The sequence below is a fragment of the Hoplias malabaricus genome, chromosome 17 (assembly GCF_029633855.1).
Source record: "Hoplias malabaricus isolate fHopMal1 chromosome 17, fHopMal1.hap1, whole genome shotgun sequence".
Taxonomy (NCBI): Eukaryota; Metazoa; Chordata; class Actinopteri; order Characiformes; family Erythrinidae; genus Hoplias; species Hoplias malabaricus.
In genome coordinates, this window is record NC_089816.1 from 11,120,264 (window position 1) to 11,138,301 (window position 18,038).

The following is an 18,038-nucleotide window of genomic DNA, read 5'->3' on the forward strand; positions in this document are numbered from 1 at the left end:
AAGTCAGAGAACATGGATGAAATGAGTGTTTTTATGCTGTGTCTTACATAGATGGTAGGCATTTCAAAATGGTTCTTCCTCCTCATCTGTGTCTCTCCCATTACAGCTTTGTACCTGCATTTATAAGAGCAACAAAATAAAATAAACATGGCCATGAAGAAGTAACTGTACTGATACGGAGAAAGAAGATAACAAAGCAATAATGACCTATGTCCAGCACTTCTGCTCCTTCTGCTTCACTGCAATGTGCCTTGGCTCATTCTGAACAGGGCTGTTTAGATGGCAAAGAGTAATGTGATGTATGATCCTTGTGGTATTTTGGCCAAAGCATGTCACAAATGTTAACTCTTTAACTCTTTGCTTGGTAAGAGCTGATGGTTACATGTTGTGCCAAAAAAGCCATTTGAAAGAACTTGAACCAGAGAGAGAGAGAATGGTTGAGATTTTGGATGTGTCCAGTTTGAACGCTGAGGGCAGCAAACAGACAGACGGCGGTCAGACCCTGTAGGAATAGAGGGGCAATGACCCTCCACCGGCTGAGATAAGCTAGTTTATCATCTGGCCCTCACTGGGGAGATAAATGGCAGAATTATGTCAGTGGTCAGTGCAGGGCATCTGCTGCTATCTGGGCCCCAACAGTGCAGCAAGACTACAACACACACACAGAGTAGACGTGTCATATAGCACTGATGAAGCTAGTGGATCAAGCTGCAGTTTTGGCCAGTTCACTGGACCGGGCCAAGTCCTGTTTCTTGGTTGGACAAGCTTATGGCAGTTTTCTATGACCTCCTATAGAAAACAATGGTCCAATTATGTAAGCAGTAGCATTGTCCTATGAAGGCTAGATGCTAGCTTTTAGAGTACAATTTTTAAATTTTACTTTTGGGGTTTCACAACCAACCAATAACTTTATTATAAAATATAAGCTCCAGTCGAAGATATGCGAGTCCACAACCCCTCATTTATTTCATATAATGCAAAAAAGAAAACCAAGTGTGCTTATTCATATGGTCAGACAGAAACTGGAGCATGAAATTTGATCATGGATGTTAATGATGATAATTTGTCAAGGCAATCATTGATTTGAATGGTCAGTGTGGCAGACAGAACGTTAACTTGACAGCAACCTGCAAGCTGAATAGTGTACTGTGTATTTTACTGGTTTTATACATATTGCATTTGGTGTCATCCACAGACATTTCTATTAAATTTTCATTAGGTCAAGGATGTGCCTGAAGAAACCCCAAAGGGTTATAACACTCTGCAAGCATCCTTAAAACTGTTAGAATGTAGGCTGTTTTTTTCCTTTTTGATGTTTTTGAGGAAATGTATAGCTTTAGAAGAGAACATTTGCAGTCCACCTAGACTAGTCTATACTTAGAGTAGGATGGGAAACTGTAGGCTAGATTCCAACACAATTTGGCCATTTCCCTGCTCTAGAACATCAGCTAAGCAATAGAATCAAGTGTGCTCTAAAGGGGAAAACACCAAGGAATGTGCAGGAAAGAATTCATACCGTTATGAGTCTAAAAATCAAACTCTTACATGTGGAGTGATGCAATGATGTCAGCACTGGCCCTATTATCATTAATGAATCCATTCATTCATTCATTTTCTCTAACTGCTTCTTCCCAATCTTTATGGGAATGGTGAGGGTAAAAAGGACACAATTTGAATTTAGTAAGAGTTTCAACATGCAGTTATAAGAAATACTAAAACTTCACATTTCCCAGATTAAATGAGACGTGTGCTTGTCCCGCCTTATCCACTGAACGCATTTGGTGTCACCAATGGCCATGATAGACTTTATGACATTTCCTTATTTTTTCATTATTGCATTTTCAGGTTCTGATATTACACTTCATAAACCTACTCAGCTTCAGCTTTGTCTATCATCTGTGCTCCATTCACTTCCGCCAAAAGAGCAACAGGAGATGCAAGAAATGATTGATGAATATGCTGCAACACACCACCTTTTTCATCATGCTGCAGTTGTTTTGTTTTGATCACAGTTCACAGCACAAAGCCACACTTGCTTATTTCGAAGGTGAGTCACCAGAGGCAGTGAGGACGCACCTTCCAGCTACCGCATGGAAAAAGTAAAAAAAAAGGGAGGCTCCTGCTTTCTCATGAATATAAATAAAAGGCCACGTACTGTAGAAGTTACAGCACAAAGCGCTCCAGTGATTTTAAATGGCACTTCTCCAGTTTGGATTATGCAGATGCAGCGTAACTCTGAAGCAGAAGATGAATGGAGATGCCAACAACATGCCCTTATCGTTGGTCGCGCACTCCTTTAGAACACTAGCCCTCAATACAAAAGCCATGGCTCTACAATGCATACAGAATAGAAAAGCTAGCACCAACACAAAGCCGTGCGCTTGAAGGAATGGTGTTTTCAACCACAGCCTTAGCCACATGCTGAGCTTTGAAAGTGCTGGGAAAATGGACATTCTCCTTCCTTTACTTTTTCCCCCTCCTTCCAGTTCTTTTCAGGAGACATCATTTGGACGCAACGAAGGAGTTTATATAAGAGCGTAAGTGTGAATTATGCTAGAGAGGAGATTGCTGTCGTGTGTGCTATCAGTCAGAAAGCAGAGCGAGGAGTTTTATGGAAGCTGACAACTGACGGCCCTCAATTAGTCCTTCAGTTACATAGTTATGTACACCATTATGCAATTACACCTGTGATCTAAGGGGGGATCGACAAGACGGCTTGGAAAGCAGAGACCCCGCAGACTCTTTTTCAGTCTCAGCACTCAGAATCCTTAGAAATAGAGAAGATGAGCCTTTTGTACTGTGTATATACATTTACATTCACCTCTTCACATCATTCACAATATTGGTAAACGTTATATAAATCATCTCACATTAATAATAGTCAGTCTAATGTTTGAGGACACTTTCAAACTGACCTGATCTCTTTCTTTTTTCAGTTTTCTGTAATCTTTCTTGAATATTATGTAGGTTTGTTTAGAGGAAAAGAGGAGGTTTAAGTAGTTGAACAATGTAAGTGACAAAAATAAATAAATATATAAATTGATCACAAGACCGTGGGTGTAATTTGGGACCGTTTAAAGCATCTGTAGTTACATGGAAATTAAAAAAGTTACTCAGAATGAGGCATACCACATTATTCAATAGACTATGTGCAATTTTTAAAAAACATGAACCATGGTGAATCACACCATGAATAAGCACAGGATGTTACAGTGAATGCCAACCTATTCGGAATTCAGAATTCAGAACCATGGGAGCCATGGCCTAATGGTTATAGAAGAGGGTTGAAAGGTCATTGGTTTGAATTTCTACGACCAACCGGAAAATCGGGGGCCGTGGGAGTAAAGAAACTGCACCATCTTCCTCCCTGATTCCACAGCAAGGCACTGAACCCCCAACTGCTCCCTGGCCACCAGGGATGGCTGCCCTCTGCTCTGGGTGCGTGTCCCCAGTCCCTAGTGCAGTAGTATGTGTGTGTGTGTGTTCACTGCCACAGATGGGTTAAATGCAGAAGACACATCTCAACGACAAATAACTGCACATTATTACATTACATTATTATGATTTGAGAAACTGATTATTTTCTAGGGCGAGATGAAGCACCTCTCTCCTGTATCCACATTTGAATACTGCATTTGAATTCCGTGACCTGTGAAGCTACACAGTGACATCTTTACCACAGTAGCCCATGCTGATAAGTTGGTGAGGTATGGACACGCAAATCCAATTTGACCATTTACAAATAACTGTGCAGCTAGTCCTCCCAAACAAACTGATTTGGGAAACAAACACGATTTACTTACAGCCTGAAGATACCCTGAGAATTTCAGTTTATCACATTACCATAGAACTGAATGTCCAATGACAGCAAAACCAATGAACAAGTGGTAATCATTGTCCAATGTTCTTTGTACAGAGCAATTCTGTGCACTTCGTTTTAGTTTTGGACATGACGTATATCATACACTGCCAGAAAAACTGTCACTGATATGGTATCCTCAAGGGCACATATTCTGTACATTGTATGTTCATTTTATTAGAAACATAAATGTACTTTATTCTATTATTACTGTAGATTTCAACATTGTGTTGATTGCATTTGCCACATTTAATCTCTAAGACTTAAGTTATGTTCTTTAATTTTACTCAGTTCTATGATGAATGAGTATACATTTTCATCTCTCCTTCTTTAAAAGGGGATTATTTTTGTCCCTTTAGGGAACACAACTGGACCCTAACACTACTGTTGTTCCTTAGATATATTTACACTGTTTGTAACTAAAGTGACGAATAATGTACCTCTGTCGTACCTTTTTTTCTGAGAGTGTATCTTTGTTTGCTAATGCATTATTGACTTTGGTGGCATTGTGGTTTGTGTCACACATCACCTAGGTTTGTAGGTTTGTGGGTTCAAACCTCACATCAGGTCACTCCCACAGCATTTAACCAATCCACCCAACATGAAAACACGGGCTCGTAGGTGGACTGGCTATTCAAAGTCTTCCACTGGAGTGTGTGTGTAAGTGTGTGATGAACTGGTGGCCTGTCCAGTGTGTGTTTCCAGACTGTGAATTCAAATGAATTATCGACTTGCACAAGTGCAAATCCAACTGCAGGCTGAGTGATGTAATGGTATTCATGGAAATAGTTTTACAAGCTCCATGATTGGACCACAAAAGGAGATAACATATCATTTTGATGGATTGCAATTGAAGTCAAGACTGCCGTCCGCCAATTTGGTACCACTAGGCTTGAATAAGGCTCTGCCACTCATCTGCAAAATACACACACACACACACACACACACACACACACACACAGTTATTTTGCAAACAAATGACTACAAAGAGCAAACAGATTTGTTCAGAGCTGGAAATCTCAAATTGTAGATATAAAATGTACAACACTATTAATATGTACAACAACTTATTACTAAAAAGGGCTGGACAATTATTCCATCAATATATATCTCAATTTAAATGTTTCAATAACTATAAAATGATTTTTATACACATTTTTAATATTTTCAATTCCAATATACAATACTGTGCAGATGTCTTAAGCACCTAAGATAATGATATATATTTAAACTTATGCCTTCTCAGTAAGTGTGGTGCTTGTATAAAGTTATATATCATCACAGTAAATACAAGAAAATGTAAAAAAAAAAAAATAATAAAATCAACAAATAAGAAATAAAAGATCATTTTTCTTTCTATAAAGTAGTAGGTGAGAGTGAGTTTGAAGAACAATGTTTTGTTCAAATTCTCCTTGATTTGTATGAATTTGTTAAATCGACAGCACATATTATTTAAAATCATTAATTATTAACCGCTAAAACTAGGTATTGGAGCATAACCTCAAATAATACGGACTCCACAAAATTTGTAAAAAGTTAAATCCACACATTCACACACAGAATATCACACTCACTGGAATAATGTTACTTGGTTTTGTTGTTATGTTGGGCATTACTTGTTGTTTGTTTGTTTGTTTTTGCAAATTAACACTTACTGCTGAGATAAATAGCTTTTTAAATCTCATATTCTTTGATGCCTAAAACTTTTGCACAGTACTGTACATTATTTACAGCATCTGTCACTGTCTGAAATTCGTTACATGGCGCTGCCATCAGTTCATTGCAACTAAATTTTAATGTTAGGCTAAAAATATTAACATTGACAAAGCTAAGAGGTTGTTGTTTAATGGTGATGTCATGTTTCTTTCAATTCTTGGCAGTATTTTTGTGTTTTTTTATTGTTTATATCGATATCTGAATTATATCCTTATCTTAATTGAGTAAAATTAAGAAACATATTGTGATATAAATTATGGCCATATCGTTAAGCTCTAATAGCCATGTTTATTCATTCAGAATATTATAAATGTCTGCTTGTATCTCAGATGTGTTTTAGGCTTTGGTCAGACTGTTGTGGACTGTGAGATTTAAGAAGTATTTAATTTCAATTTACCTTTGAGGCTTGATATTCTGACATAAGGAGTAAATGAACTGGACTTTAACGTATACTCCTGAACTCAGATGGAACTGATTTAAACAGAGCAAAAAGGACAGACAGAGAGAGAGAGAGAGAGAGAGAGAGAGAGAGAGAGAGAGAGAGACGGGAAGGAATTAAAGAGGCTGCTTTCACTTCGACTATCTCAACACCTGCTAATGTCATTGGGACACAGAATGCCTTGGAGACAGTGGTGTCCCAGGCAGCCTCGGAGATGAGGCGAGAATACAAATTTTCTTGACAGGAGACAAACCAGGCTGACAGTTTAAAGGCATCATGAAGTACAGATATGACGCGGTGTCTCCTAATCTGCGGCCAAACCTCAGGCTGACAGACTCTTCTTCCATCAGGGTTTTCAATCTCAGATTCCTGTCAGCGATATCATGGAACTGGCAGAAATCTTTGAACTGGTCTCCATGAACTTTTACCACAAGCACCGAAGACCAAAGCATCAAGAAAGCATGGGTGGATTTTGTAATTAGAACAATACTGCACTCTGATGGAGAATGTAGGGTAATGCACCTTCAGATACATAGGCCTGCTAATATATAGTTATTTATATATATAGGGGTTGGACAAACTGAAACACCTGGTTTTAGATCACAATAATTTATTAGTATGATGTAGGGCCTCCATCACTACGTGATGCTGGTGGAGGAAAACGTTTCCTGACTCGGTCCTCCAAAACACCCCAAAGTGGCTCAATAATATTTAGATCTGGTGACTGTGCAGGCCATGGGAGATGTTCAACTTCACTTTCATGTTCATCAAACCAATCTGTCACCAGTCTTGCTGTGTGTATTGGTGCATTGTCGTCCTGATACACAGCACCACCTTCAGGACACAATGTTTGAACCATTGGATGCACATGGTCCTCCAGAATGGTTCGGTAGTCCTTGGCAGTGACGCGCACATCTAGCACAAGTATTGGGCCAAGGGAATACCATGATATGGCAGCCCAAACCATCACTGATCCACCCCCATGCTTCACTCTGGGCATGCGACAGTCTGGTGGTACACTTCTTTGGGGCTTCTCCACACCGTAACTCTCTCTCTGTGCTCTTACCCTCCGCTGACTGAACCTTCACACTCTGGTCTTACTGGTGCAATGTACCATTAATGAAGATTGGCCACCAATCCAATTTAGCCATGAAACCTCCCACACTAAAATGACAGGTGTTTCAGTTTCATTGTCCAACCCCTATATATATATATATATATAATGATTGAATAAGTTTTGTGTGTGCAATTTCTAGTTCTTAGTTCTATTTTTTCTGTCTTTATTTTTGCCTTATTTAATCAGTACACATTTTTTCTCCGCAGCCATTTTGTTTCTTTTATTCTTTTTAACTTTTCACTCTCACATAAACACGGGTCCAGTGCCATAATTGGAAAGATACCTCGGAAGGACTCATTTTACCCCATGTACATGTGTTGGTAAAAGCTCTACATCCCAAAAATAAGTAAGATGAATATTTTCAGCTTTGGTGAGAACTATTTACAGTCATGGTACATTTTTACTCCTGCATGGTACTTTGATAATTTGCCAATTTTTAACTTCTGTTGGACACCAGTCCTCCAGTACCTTAGTCATACCTACAGTCATACCTGTCCTGCAAATACACCACTAAATCAAGTCAGTCTTGTTTCACGCTTTTCTTCATCCCCTTCTTGGCAGAGCATGACTTTGAGCCACTAATGATGTGCCGATCGCGAACGAACCGGTTCAAAGAGCCGGCTCTCTTAAGTGAACGATGAGAGCCGGTTCCCGTCTAAGTCCGAGCCATTTTTTTCTAAGGTTTGTCATTCAACCAATCAGAGAACAACAAGCAAAGCCGAGACACTTGGGTTTCCTGAATGCCAACCTGCCTTCCAAAAAATAGTTGAAGAAAATGTTAAATCATTTAAATGTTTGTTGACAGTTGTTTTAATTGTTTAATCACTACCGTTGAATGCTGCTGTTTTGCACTTTGCAGAGCATTTGTTTATTACCCAGAAATTGATTATTTAATTTAAAAAGCTATTTTGTAATACCTACCTTTTGAGTTCCATTGGCTATATTTCAGAGTTTACAAGTGATTTTTTATTAAGGTGTTTAAATAAAAATCCAGTTATTTATACAATTGAATGTGAGTGCAATCTGAGAGTTATTACAAGACAGCCATAAAAACAATTGGCCATTGCAACACTATTATTTTTAATATTGAACAATAACATTTTGTCCATATAGTCATGTAAAATGTAGGTAATATTGTTCTGTACCAGTAGAAATAAGTGGGAAACAGAGCCATTTAGGAGCCCAAAGAGCCAAAAGAGCCGGCTCCCCAAAAAGAGCCGAAATTCCCATCACTATGAGCCACAAGTTAGAAAAAAACATTTAAACCAAGAGTGGTAACAGGACTGAACAGCGACTCTCAGTGGTAAGACTGAGGATTCCTGCTGATAAATGAATTAAGGAGGAGATAAAGTAGACTTAATTACTGGTCAGCCTGCAGGGCTTGATGCCTGCTTCAGTCTGATTGGCATTCAGAGCTTCATACAGAGTCATAATCTGCCAGTACACAGTAATAGACACAGCTCCAGAATGTGAACGCAGGCTGCAGCTGCTTTATCTAAACGTTCACATCAGGCTTCTGCAGAGACAGAGACAAGCCTTCACTCAGGCAGCAGTTCACTGGAATTGGAGACAGGTTCCTTTAATGTGCTCTGGAACAATCTAATACACAGAGCAGAGAAAATGTAGTCTTGGCAAGAGTAAGATGCTGTAACTGTCCTATTTCAACACAGAACTGGATAAAGGATGAGAAGTAAGACAGGTTTGCAGGTATAAGTTGTTTATTCTGGTCTTCTTAAATGTGTTTCCAGATAGAAAACAATTGTTCCCTTTTAAATAGACAAGGTGGACAAAAACTGTAACAGCCACCAAAAACAGTGACAGAACAGAAAAAGAACATTTAGCTCTTCGATCATAACAGATAAATAAAGAATAGAAAATACAGTAATGTAGCACTAGCACAGCTACAAAACCTGATTTTTATATAAATACATCTTATTCACATGTAAAGGCAGAAAAATACATTTGAACAGAAAAATAAAATCACTTACTATACTATGATCAGTAATATAATTCATTTATTCATTGTCTGTAAGCGCATATCCACTTCAGGGTCACGGTGGGTCCGGAGCCTACTCGGAATCACTGGGCAGTAACGCACCCTGGAGGGGGCTCCAGTTCTTCACATGGTGACACACACACACCTATGGACACTTGAGTCACCAATCCACCTGCCCACGTGTGTTTTTGGACCGTGGGAGGAAACCAGAGCACCCAGAGGAAACTCACGCCGGCAACAGGCCACTGTGCCACCCTCACCAATATAAATGGCTAAAAATATATTTTTATTATATATTCTTTCCAGAGAACTAATACATAATCTCTCGCTTTTCCAGCTGCCAGGATTGAGGAATTCTGCCAGTAGTTTGTAAAAAAGTACAACGATAAGCCATAGTCTCCTGCAGTGGGAGAGGCACAGTGAAAATTTTCGATTTGGTTTCTAGGCAAGAGGCTTCATTAAAAACCTGTAACTTGTTTGCATCTAGACAAATGCTATAAACAAATACCAATAACAGGATGGTACAGTATAAATGTATATGTACTGCTGCTCAATAGAAAGTCCCTTGAAAAGACATTTATACCAATGGAAGCAACAGAAATATAACATCATCAAGCATCATTTGTAAATAACATAAAAATATCCAAATCTTTCGGTCATTAAATATGGCTTTCAGTAACTAGACAAGTTACATTGTTTGGACTACTTTGCCCGAGGTGATTTTTGCATAGATATATTAGTCATACTGAGGGGGAAAAAAAAAAAAAAAAAAAAAAAAAAAAAAAAAAACCCTTTCTGCTCAGATCAGCATCGTTCTTATTTACTTGCTTTCGTTTGACCAGCAAAATTGTGCGTAAGCCCTGAGAGACAAAGGGTGCTGAAACTGAAAGTACCAGACTTTAAAAAACACATACAACTCTAAAGTGCTGCAAAAATTCACAATAATTATGGGCTTTGTAAAAATAAACTGTTTGGTCTTCAGCAGCATTCCTTCTGACCAATGCATCTTCAATAAGTTACAGAGAAACAAGGCACTTAAATCCAGTTCATTCTTCCACCATTTAGCATATTTTAAGTCCCAATAATAATAATAAAAGTAAAGCTACAAAATGATCTTATTGATTATCAATCTGAAATCACAGTAAGGCACAAACGTTTGACTGAAGTAGTAACCATAGATCTATAGATTAAATAGCATTCCTTAATAGTGTAGAGGCAATGTATGGCAATGTTATACTTTTTGTGATAAATCATTCACTTAATGCTTCCATGAGCAAATTACTGTATTTGTCGAACAATAAAAGTCTGTAAACAACTATAAGTAATATTACTACAATAACAAGGAGCTGCCTGGCTTTTAATAGATTTGGTAAAGAATTAAATGTAAATTTTACCTCAGATATATTTGCTTGGTCATGGCATGTTTGTTGTCCAATACTTACATTTTAGATTTAGTTTTAAACTTGATTTTACAAAAAAAAAAAAAAAAAACTCACTAGATGTCAAAGGTCACCCTAAAGTTTTCTGAAGTATGTACTCCCACAACTCCTGTAACTCCTGTAACATCTTCAAACTGCCTCCAGATTTGTGGGGTTTGAGGACAATTTGACCATATTATTGTTAAATCTAAAGAGATCAGCCAGTTGACATGGCAAAGACATGTCAAAGTTTCCTTCATATGCAGTTTTGCATGGATTTAACACAAAGCAAATGGCATGCTGTTTATTTTCACAATTTCTGATTTCATAAATAAATACTTTAATAGTTTAAAGCTGCTCCAAAATAGAAATTAAGGAAATTGAATTTATATGTTTGCTTGCTTTTGTGGGGCAGACAGGATCTGGAATAACACCTTTGTAAAATGGCTGCCCAAAGTATTCAGCTACATGGTTTTGCATATTTTTAATCACAAACTCAGCCCCTGCCCTGAACCACACTGATAAGAATGTCATATAAATGTAGGTACATGAACTCTCAGGGTGCTACAACTGTAAATTATAACAAATGTAAAGTTATTTGCGTTTATTTTTTTTTTTACCATAACATTCTAGATGTGTTTCAATCAGGATAAGACAAGTGTAGGGAATGTATTTATAGAAAAGATATGGGTGACTATCAGGATAAAGTGTTTGCAAGGTTAGCCTTGTAGCTCCAGTGCTCAGCTAAAGACAAACTGCATGTTTGGGGTGATCTGGGGTACATGGTGTAAATGGAAAGTTGTGTAAAATAAATTTTTCACTGGACCATTCTTTTAACACATCAAGCTTCCATTGTTCCATTTTAGTTTAGTTTCTGTTCCATAGATTGTTGTAGAAAAAAACTACTTTAAATTATAAACATGTAACGATAGGTTAGTGTTTTTTGCTTTGTTTGCTTGTGCACTGTATCCGTTCTGAGAAGCTATGCATCATGAGGCATATTGTGTATCATAAGGATGTAATTAATTATCACAATACTGCACTGTTGCCATATTTCCCAGCCCAAAGAGCAAGACATTTTTCTATCAGAAATGAGTCTCACAGTCACCATTCTGCGACAGTGAACTTTGAGCGTAACGGATGGCATCGCTGATAGTGTGGAAAATCACTTCTGGACTTCCTGTCTTGAGGTCATAATAACCACCTCTCCGCAGAGAATCAATCACAGAAGTGTTGCACTGTGCTAGTAGCAAGCGCACTCCTAACTCCTTATAATCCTTATACACTTCTTTTAGAGCAGAAACACCAGTGCTATCCAGAAATAGAACTGCACAGCAGTCTATGACCAGTGTGTGAAAGCTAGGGCCCTGTGGGAGAAAGACATCAGTGGAAACATCAGGGACTTGTTTGGACCCATCCTTCAACGCTCCCTGCTTCTTCCTTTGCTTTTCAAGCTTCTTGGATTTGGCTTTCTCTTTCAGTGGGTCCAGACCCACATTCCGGTACAGAGACTTTTTAAAGAGAGTCTGGTTAGCATAGTAGATAGGTGCTTCATAGCGGAACACAGCCACCCCTGGCTGTGTGTGAAGGCCCTTATAAAATGCCAGGTCCTCAAAGATCTCATAGTCTCCAGCTTGCCCCAGTTGTAAAGCCTGAGCCCTTTGGGTACGTGCAAGGACACAGAATGCAGACACCAGCACCCCCACCATCAGCCCCAGCTCAGTGTTGACCAGTGCAGACGTGGCCATGGTCACCAGCCAGATAGCAGCATCTACACGGTTCACTCGCCACATCTGTGGAACGTCCAAAAACTTCCGAAGCGCTCCCCGCAGGTTCACTACAATAATGACAGCCAGGACACATCTAAAAATAAGGAGGAGTGTGGTTAACATACAAATGTGTGATCAAAGAAAATATTGCTGAGTCAGCCATCCATATAGGCCTATATTATCATTTTTTAAATAAAATCCTAGGGAGTTAAATCAGTTTTCATGTTTCTTTTTCTGTCTTTGTGCTGTAATGAATTAAGCACTTACTTCTGAAGTGAGTAGAAGAGTGGAGCAATAACAAGAAGCACCAACAGCAGGACCAGAGCAGTGACTAATCCTGAGAGCTGAGTCTGGCAGCCGGTGGACTCCTTTACCAGAGTCTTTGTGAGGGCAGCACTAGTGGTGAAACAGTGGAAAAAGGATGGAAAGATGTTACAGAATCCAATAGCATACATCTCCTGGTTGGGGTCCACCACATAGCCATGCTTCTTAGCAAACATCTCAGACAAAGACACAGTGATCGCAAAGCCGACAATAGCTATTGAGAAGGCATCCACTGCTACGTTGGGGATAAGAGACATGTCGGGCAGCTGAGGGGGCATGAAGCCTGTGGGAATTGCCCCAGCTACCTCTGATCCATACTTCTCTTTAAAGTGACCAAAGTGTGAGGACAACGTAGCAACAATGACCACAAATAGTTCAAAGGGAATGGGGGCTTTAAGCTTGGATTTAAACCGGTCGTTGAGCTCTTTGGTGGGAACTAGCACCAGCAAACAGAGGAGGCTGGTGATGAGGTCACAGATGTTGGTTTGGCCCAGATTCTTCAGCAGACTGATCCAGGTTTTGATCAATGAGCCCCATCCCTTAGCACGAGGCAGATTCAGGCCCAGCAGATACTTCAGCTGGGATGTGAGGATAGTGAGAGAAGCACCAGTAGCAAAACCACTCAGAAGAGAGTCAGAGAGGAAGACTGAGACAAACCCAACTTGCAGGAGACCCATTAACACCTGAAATCAAAAGAAAAGAGAATGAGAAGACATTGTAAAAAACATATAGATACAATTTTGTTTCTATTTAACCTCTTTTTTTTAGTCTGTGTGTTGTGTTGGAATACCTCCTAAAAAAGGTATTTTCACATGTCCCTGTCACATGACAGCCACTATCAAATTGCCACTCCGTAATGAAAAAAAGAAAATACAATATTATTTAGCCATCACGTCATTTAAACTGGAGAAGTTCAGAGTCTCGTTCAAGGCTTTCCACAGCTCTTGGGGTGCTTAACACCTGCTTTGTTTAGTCCATGTCAAAATAGTAATGAAATATGTCTGAGACCAATGGACCAAATTTTGGTCTGACCTGAAGCGGTATCTTGTCTGGATCGAACTGAATGGTTCAGTTTGTCTGTCTTGACATAGAAAATATGTAAAAACATTTGATTTAATTGTAAATTCATTACGACAACCATATCATGCTGTCGTGAACACAGACAACATTCATATATATTCAGATATAAAACTTTTCCAGGGATTCTGTGTTTTTTAGTATTCAGAGCTGGATCTTACAGGATTAAATATATACATTGTAACAAATACACAAACTCTGATTAGAAGCCTGTCCCAGATTTTCAGGTGAAGTGTTCTCAATCTCAGAAAAGCCAAACCAGTATTCATTATTGTTGTATCTTTTTCTGTTAAGAGGCATTTTTAGCCAAAGCACACTCTGCCATCTTATATGCACAATGCTTTGTGTCGTCTCCAAGGAGGGCAAAAGAAAAAGTTGGACAAGGCCAAAGTTTCCACTGGGCGTGCCATGTGGCCATCCTGACTATGAAAACAAGGGGCTAAGAACAACACAACATTGAAAATGTGTGGCTTCATTCTCTGCAAGGGACATCTTTAATGTATCTTTACACTGAATTTAGTCATTTACTTCTATATTAATGTTTAAATTTTGCGTACGGGTTTATAGGGTGATGTGTTATGGCTGAATACCACACACACTTTTTCTGGTTTGAGGGAGGGGTGGCAGGTTACCAATGGGGAACACCATTTTATTTGAACTTTGTTCTGGGTTAGGAACCATGTGTTTAGTTAGCTGGGGTTCTGTTTGCTATTTCGGCAAGGAACAACGCTACCTGTTGCACCACTGTACAGCCCTGCACTAAATCAGACTGACCAAATGCCCTCAGATCTCCTCTTGTTTCAACACTATATGAAACAGGGCTACTGTTCACCTCAGCTGCTCAAACGTCACAAAATTGTGCAATAGCCTCTGTATAAAACTTTTGTACAATATTTTATATTATACTATACTATTTTGTCAATGTCCAGTTTCTTTTTCTGTCAAGCAGCAAAAAGTAAAAATTAAGCTATATACAATTATTTAAAAAAGATCAAATATTTCAGTTTTTACCACTTTCTCCACTTACCCTCCCCCTTGTCAACTCTGTTCAGACTGTAGAGTCAACTCCATTGCAATTTCCAGTTTTGTTTTTTTTTCTGTTTGTCAGTAAGACAAAAATTATGGAGATATGCAGATAAATGCAATACCAATCCTATCTACACTGTGTCAACATTGGAAAAAACTGTCATGCCATCTAAAGCCCGCATTTTACACAGAAGTTGACAGAAATGTGACAATTCTGTGACATAATCCTGCAATGCCACTATTGCACATGCACACATTGATAACAATGCAAAAACATAATTATCCATAAACAAAAGAACAATCATTTTAAAATTTAGAACAGTTTATTATTATTATTATTATTATAATCGCATTCTAATGATTAGACAGACACTTACTTGATAGACCCCGGCTGTGAAGGTGACAGTGGCCCCTACAATAATGGCATAGCAGCTGCGATCACAGTAAGGTTTGGTGCTGTTCTCCAGGCTGCTCAGATTGCCCTGATGATCAGGGAGATATCCAGCCACAGCCAGCTCCCTGTCCACCACCTGACCTACCAGCAGACATAGTACACCAAATATTCCCACCGATATGTGTCTGGAGGTCCCTAAAAGAGCATAGATAATGCTGGAAAAGAAAGATGTGTAAAGGCCATATATTGGATCCTGTCCTGCAAGCAGGGAGTAGGCAATAGACTGAGGCACTAGAAGTATGCCCACAATTACTCCAGACATCAAATCTCCAAGAACCCAGTCTTTGACCTGATACTTTGGCAGCCATTTCAGAATTGGTACACAGTCAACGAGCAGGGCTTTGGCTCGAGCTGGGCTGCAAGAGCAATGCTTTTTCAACTTTCGGCGAAGCACCTTTTTTAGAGGTTCCTTCTCTTGTCCACACTCCTCCAAAATAAAGGGAATGTGAAGATCATTCTCATGTCCACCTTCTGCAGCAGTCCGATTGTCCTTCTCCCCAGCCATTGTGCACTGACCTAAAGATGTTCCTTAGAGAAAGGCAGATATTTAAAAATAAGCTTATCAGTAGACAATTTGCATTGCATACAGCCATAAATTCTACATATCAGTTTGATATATTAAGACAACGATGAACCAAAAGGAAGGTCTCCACCTTTGTTTGTGATAAGGGCCTTTTAAAGCAAAGAAAAAAATTATATATATATATATATATATATATTTTTTTTTTTTTTTTAAATCAAGGGCTAAGTATTCATTAGCACAGGCCAAAGACAGTCAATATTTGCTACACGGCAGGGAAATCAATAAGTCATCAAGCAAACATTATCTCAGCAAGCCTCCAATGACTTTCAAAGGGTAAGAACAGCTAAATACTTTGTTTAAAAAAAAGGTTGGGTGCACACATAAAAGTAAGCAAATAAATAAGTCTGCCATTCTAACAGCTAGCATGATAAACAAGCAAAGTATCTCAGTCTGGAAAAAAAAAATCATTCATGTAGAACAGTGTTCAATTTAAAGGAAGTGTCATGTTTCTGAATTTTTATGATGCAACTAGAAAACACTATGACAACGGAAATATTGTACCACGATGGTATAAAATCAACTACAAACTAAAAACTACAAGAAAGATGAAAAAAATGCATCTCCATTTACTGCCTTTTACACCCTGACATTTGTAATTTTTAATTAACCAGCAGAAATGGCCTAAAACATTAACATTACGAAGAGCCTACCATTTTGTAAATTGTGGGCTGTTTGATTACAGTCAACACAAGATAATATTATAGTGTGCCACTTAATGTATCATTTGGTGAAGTGTGTGGTCTAGGTTTTGGGATGGCGACATGCAAGTAAGACCACACAAAGTTAATCCAGATTCCTCTCCTACTAAAAGCCATTAAAATTGAGGTCAAATTCAGTACCTCCACCAAATAACCCACTCCCTCATGAAACAACAATCAGCACTTTGTGTAAATGAGCCACGACAGAGCTAAAGGGATTGCTTGACCTTCCATTTTTTCTGAAACTTTTTCACTGCCTAATATTTCATAATAAGTGGTTTTCGTTTATGAATACGAGCCTTAGGCTGTAATTTGTTTAATTAATGAATCTATAGCCATATAACTGAATGGCATTCTGTGACGTAAAATAGCATCAAACGCTAAGAGCGGAATGCAAAAGTTATTTCGTTTAAAATCTTTTTTTTTTAAACATGTATTTTTCCATACTCTCAAACTGAAAAAGAGAACTACATACATTTACATTTAAACATTACTATTCAAAGTCTAATTACAACTTCACTTAAATCCCGCAGATTCTGCAGTATACGTAGCTAATAATTACTTTCTGATAAGAAGCATTTCAAAGCATATATTAAATCAACCGTGTATTATTTTTTTCACGAAACATAACATTGTCGTTTATTCCCCTCTGGGCAAGTCAGTCTACAGTTGAACAAACACAGAACTAAAATGTTCGTAAAGCGCATACATAGAGCAGCTAAACCCAAAACAGTCTTATTTATAATGCACATTTGGAACAACGCCCCTAAGAAACTGTTGGCGCGTAAATACAACCACATTCTGTGAAGTTTATGAATGGTACCATTGATTAAGAGTTGAGTTTTTTGCAACGTGTAACTTTCCTTCTCCACACAACCGATAAATCTCAATCGGCACTCTACTCCCTAAGAAGTGCACTACACGGGTCTTTAAACTCTATCTCCTACACTACCCGAGTGGAATGATGGTTAATAAGTGAGTCGTACAGATTATGACTTACAGTAGAGTGCTTCAAATGTCCTAGGTTTGCGTAAAAGTTGTTTTTCGTAAGACATACATACTACACTACAGAGTAATCAATGAGCCATTTGAGACACAGCCCAAGTGTGTTAACAGCCGAAGCGGAATTCAGAAACACGCAGAGAAAGTTACTTAACTGCGCAGATACTCACCTCCTGATGATCAAACGGTCCGTCAGTGTAGTCTTCTTTCAGTTCACATTCATTATTCACCGCCGGCCAGCTCTCTCACACTGACCCCTCTAAAACTACCTTTCAGTAGCCTACACTCCACTGATGACATCAGCAGCCATTATAGAGCTTCACTGTCACGTGGTCACTTCAGGCGGCTCACGCTGCCACGTGACTGACAAAATAACAATGTAACGTGTTATCGTAATACATATGATGTATATTGTATACACTTAAGTACACATAATGTTTACAATATACACAAAGATTAGCAATTTCATATATTACACAACGTTGGAGAAAAGTAAAGGCACCAACCAAACAACAAAATGCAAATATCTTAAAGACATTTATTTAATATTGTATACATGT

General features: G+C 38.6%; 1 protein-coding gene across 1 annotated transcript; it reads right to left on the reverse strand.

Annotated features, from left to right (window-relative positions):
• Positions 1–8,840: 8,840 nt before the first annotated feature.
• Positions 8,841–17,795, reverse strand: slc26a2 (solute carrier family 26 member 2). The gene is made up of 4 exons (XM_066649682.1): positions 17,649–17,795; positions 15,119–15,723; positions 12,582–13,321; positions 8,841–12,408 (listed from the first exon to the last, which is right to left on the reverse strand). Exons 2-4 carry the CDS (start codon positions 15,698–15,700, stop codon positions 11,631–11,633), a joined length of 2,100 nt encoding a protein of 699 aa, XP_066505779.1. The 5' UTR covers positions 15,701–15,723; positions 17,649–17,795; the 3' UTR covers positions 8,841–11,630.
• Between the last annotated feature and the right edge of the window lie 243 nt (positions 17,796–18,038).

Excerpts from the sequence above, each read along its gene's own strand:
- slc26a2 (XM_066649682.1), bottom strand. The coding sequence starts at position 15,700 with ATGGCTGGGGAGAAGGACAATCGGACTGCTGCAGAAGGTGGACATGAG. Across the intron at positions 13,322-15,118 it reads TCACAGCCGGGGTCTATCAA|GTGTTAATGGGTCTCCTGCA; the intron begins GTAAGTGTCTGT and ends TTTTGATTTCAG. Across the intron at positions 12,409-12,581 it reads CTCTTCTACTCACTTCAGAA|ATGTGTCCTGGCTGTCATTA; the intron begins GTAAGTGCTTAA and ends CCTTATTTTTAG.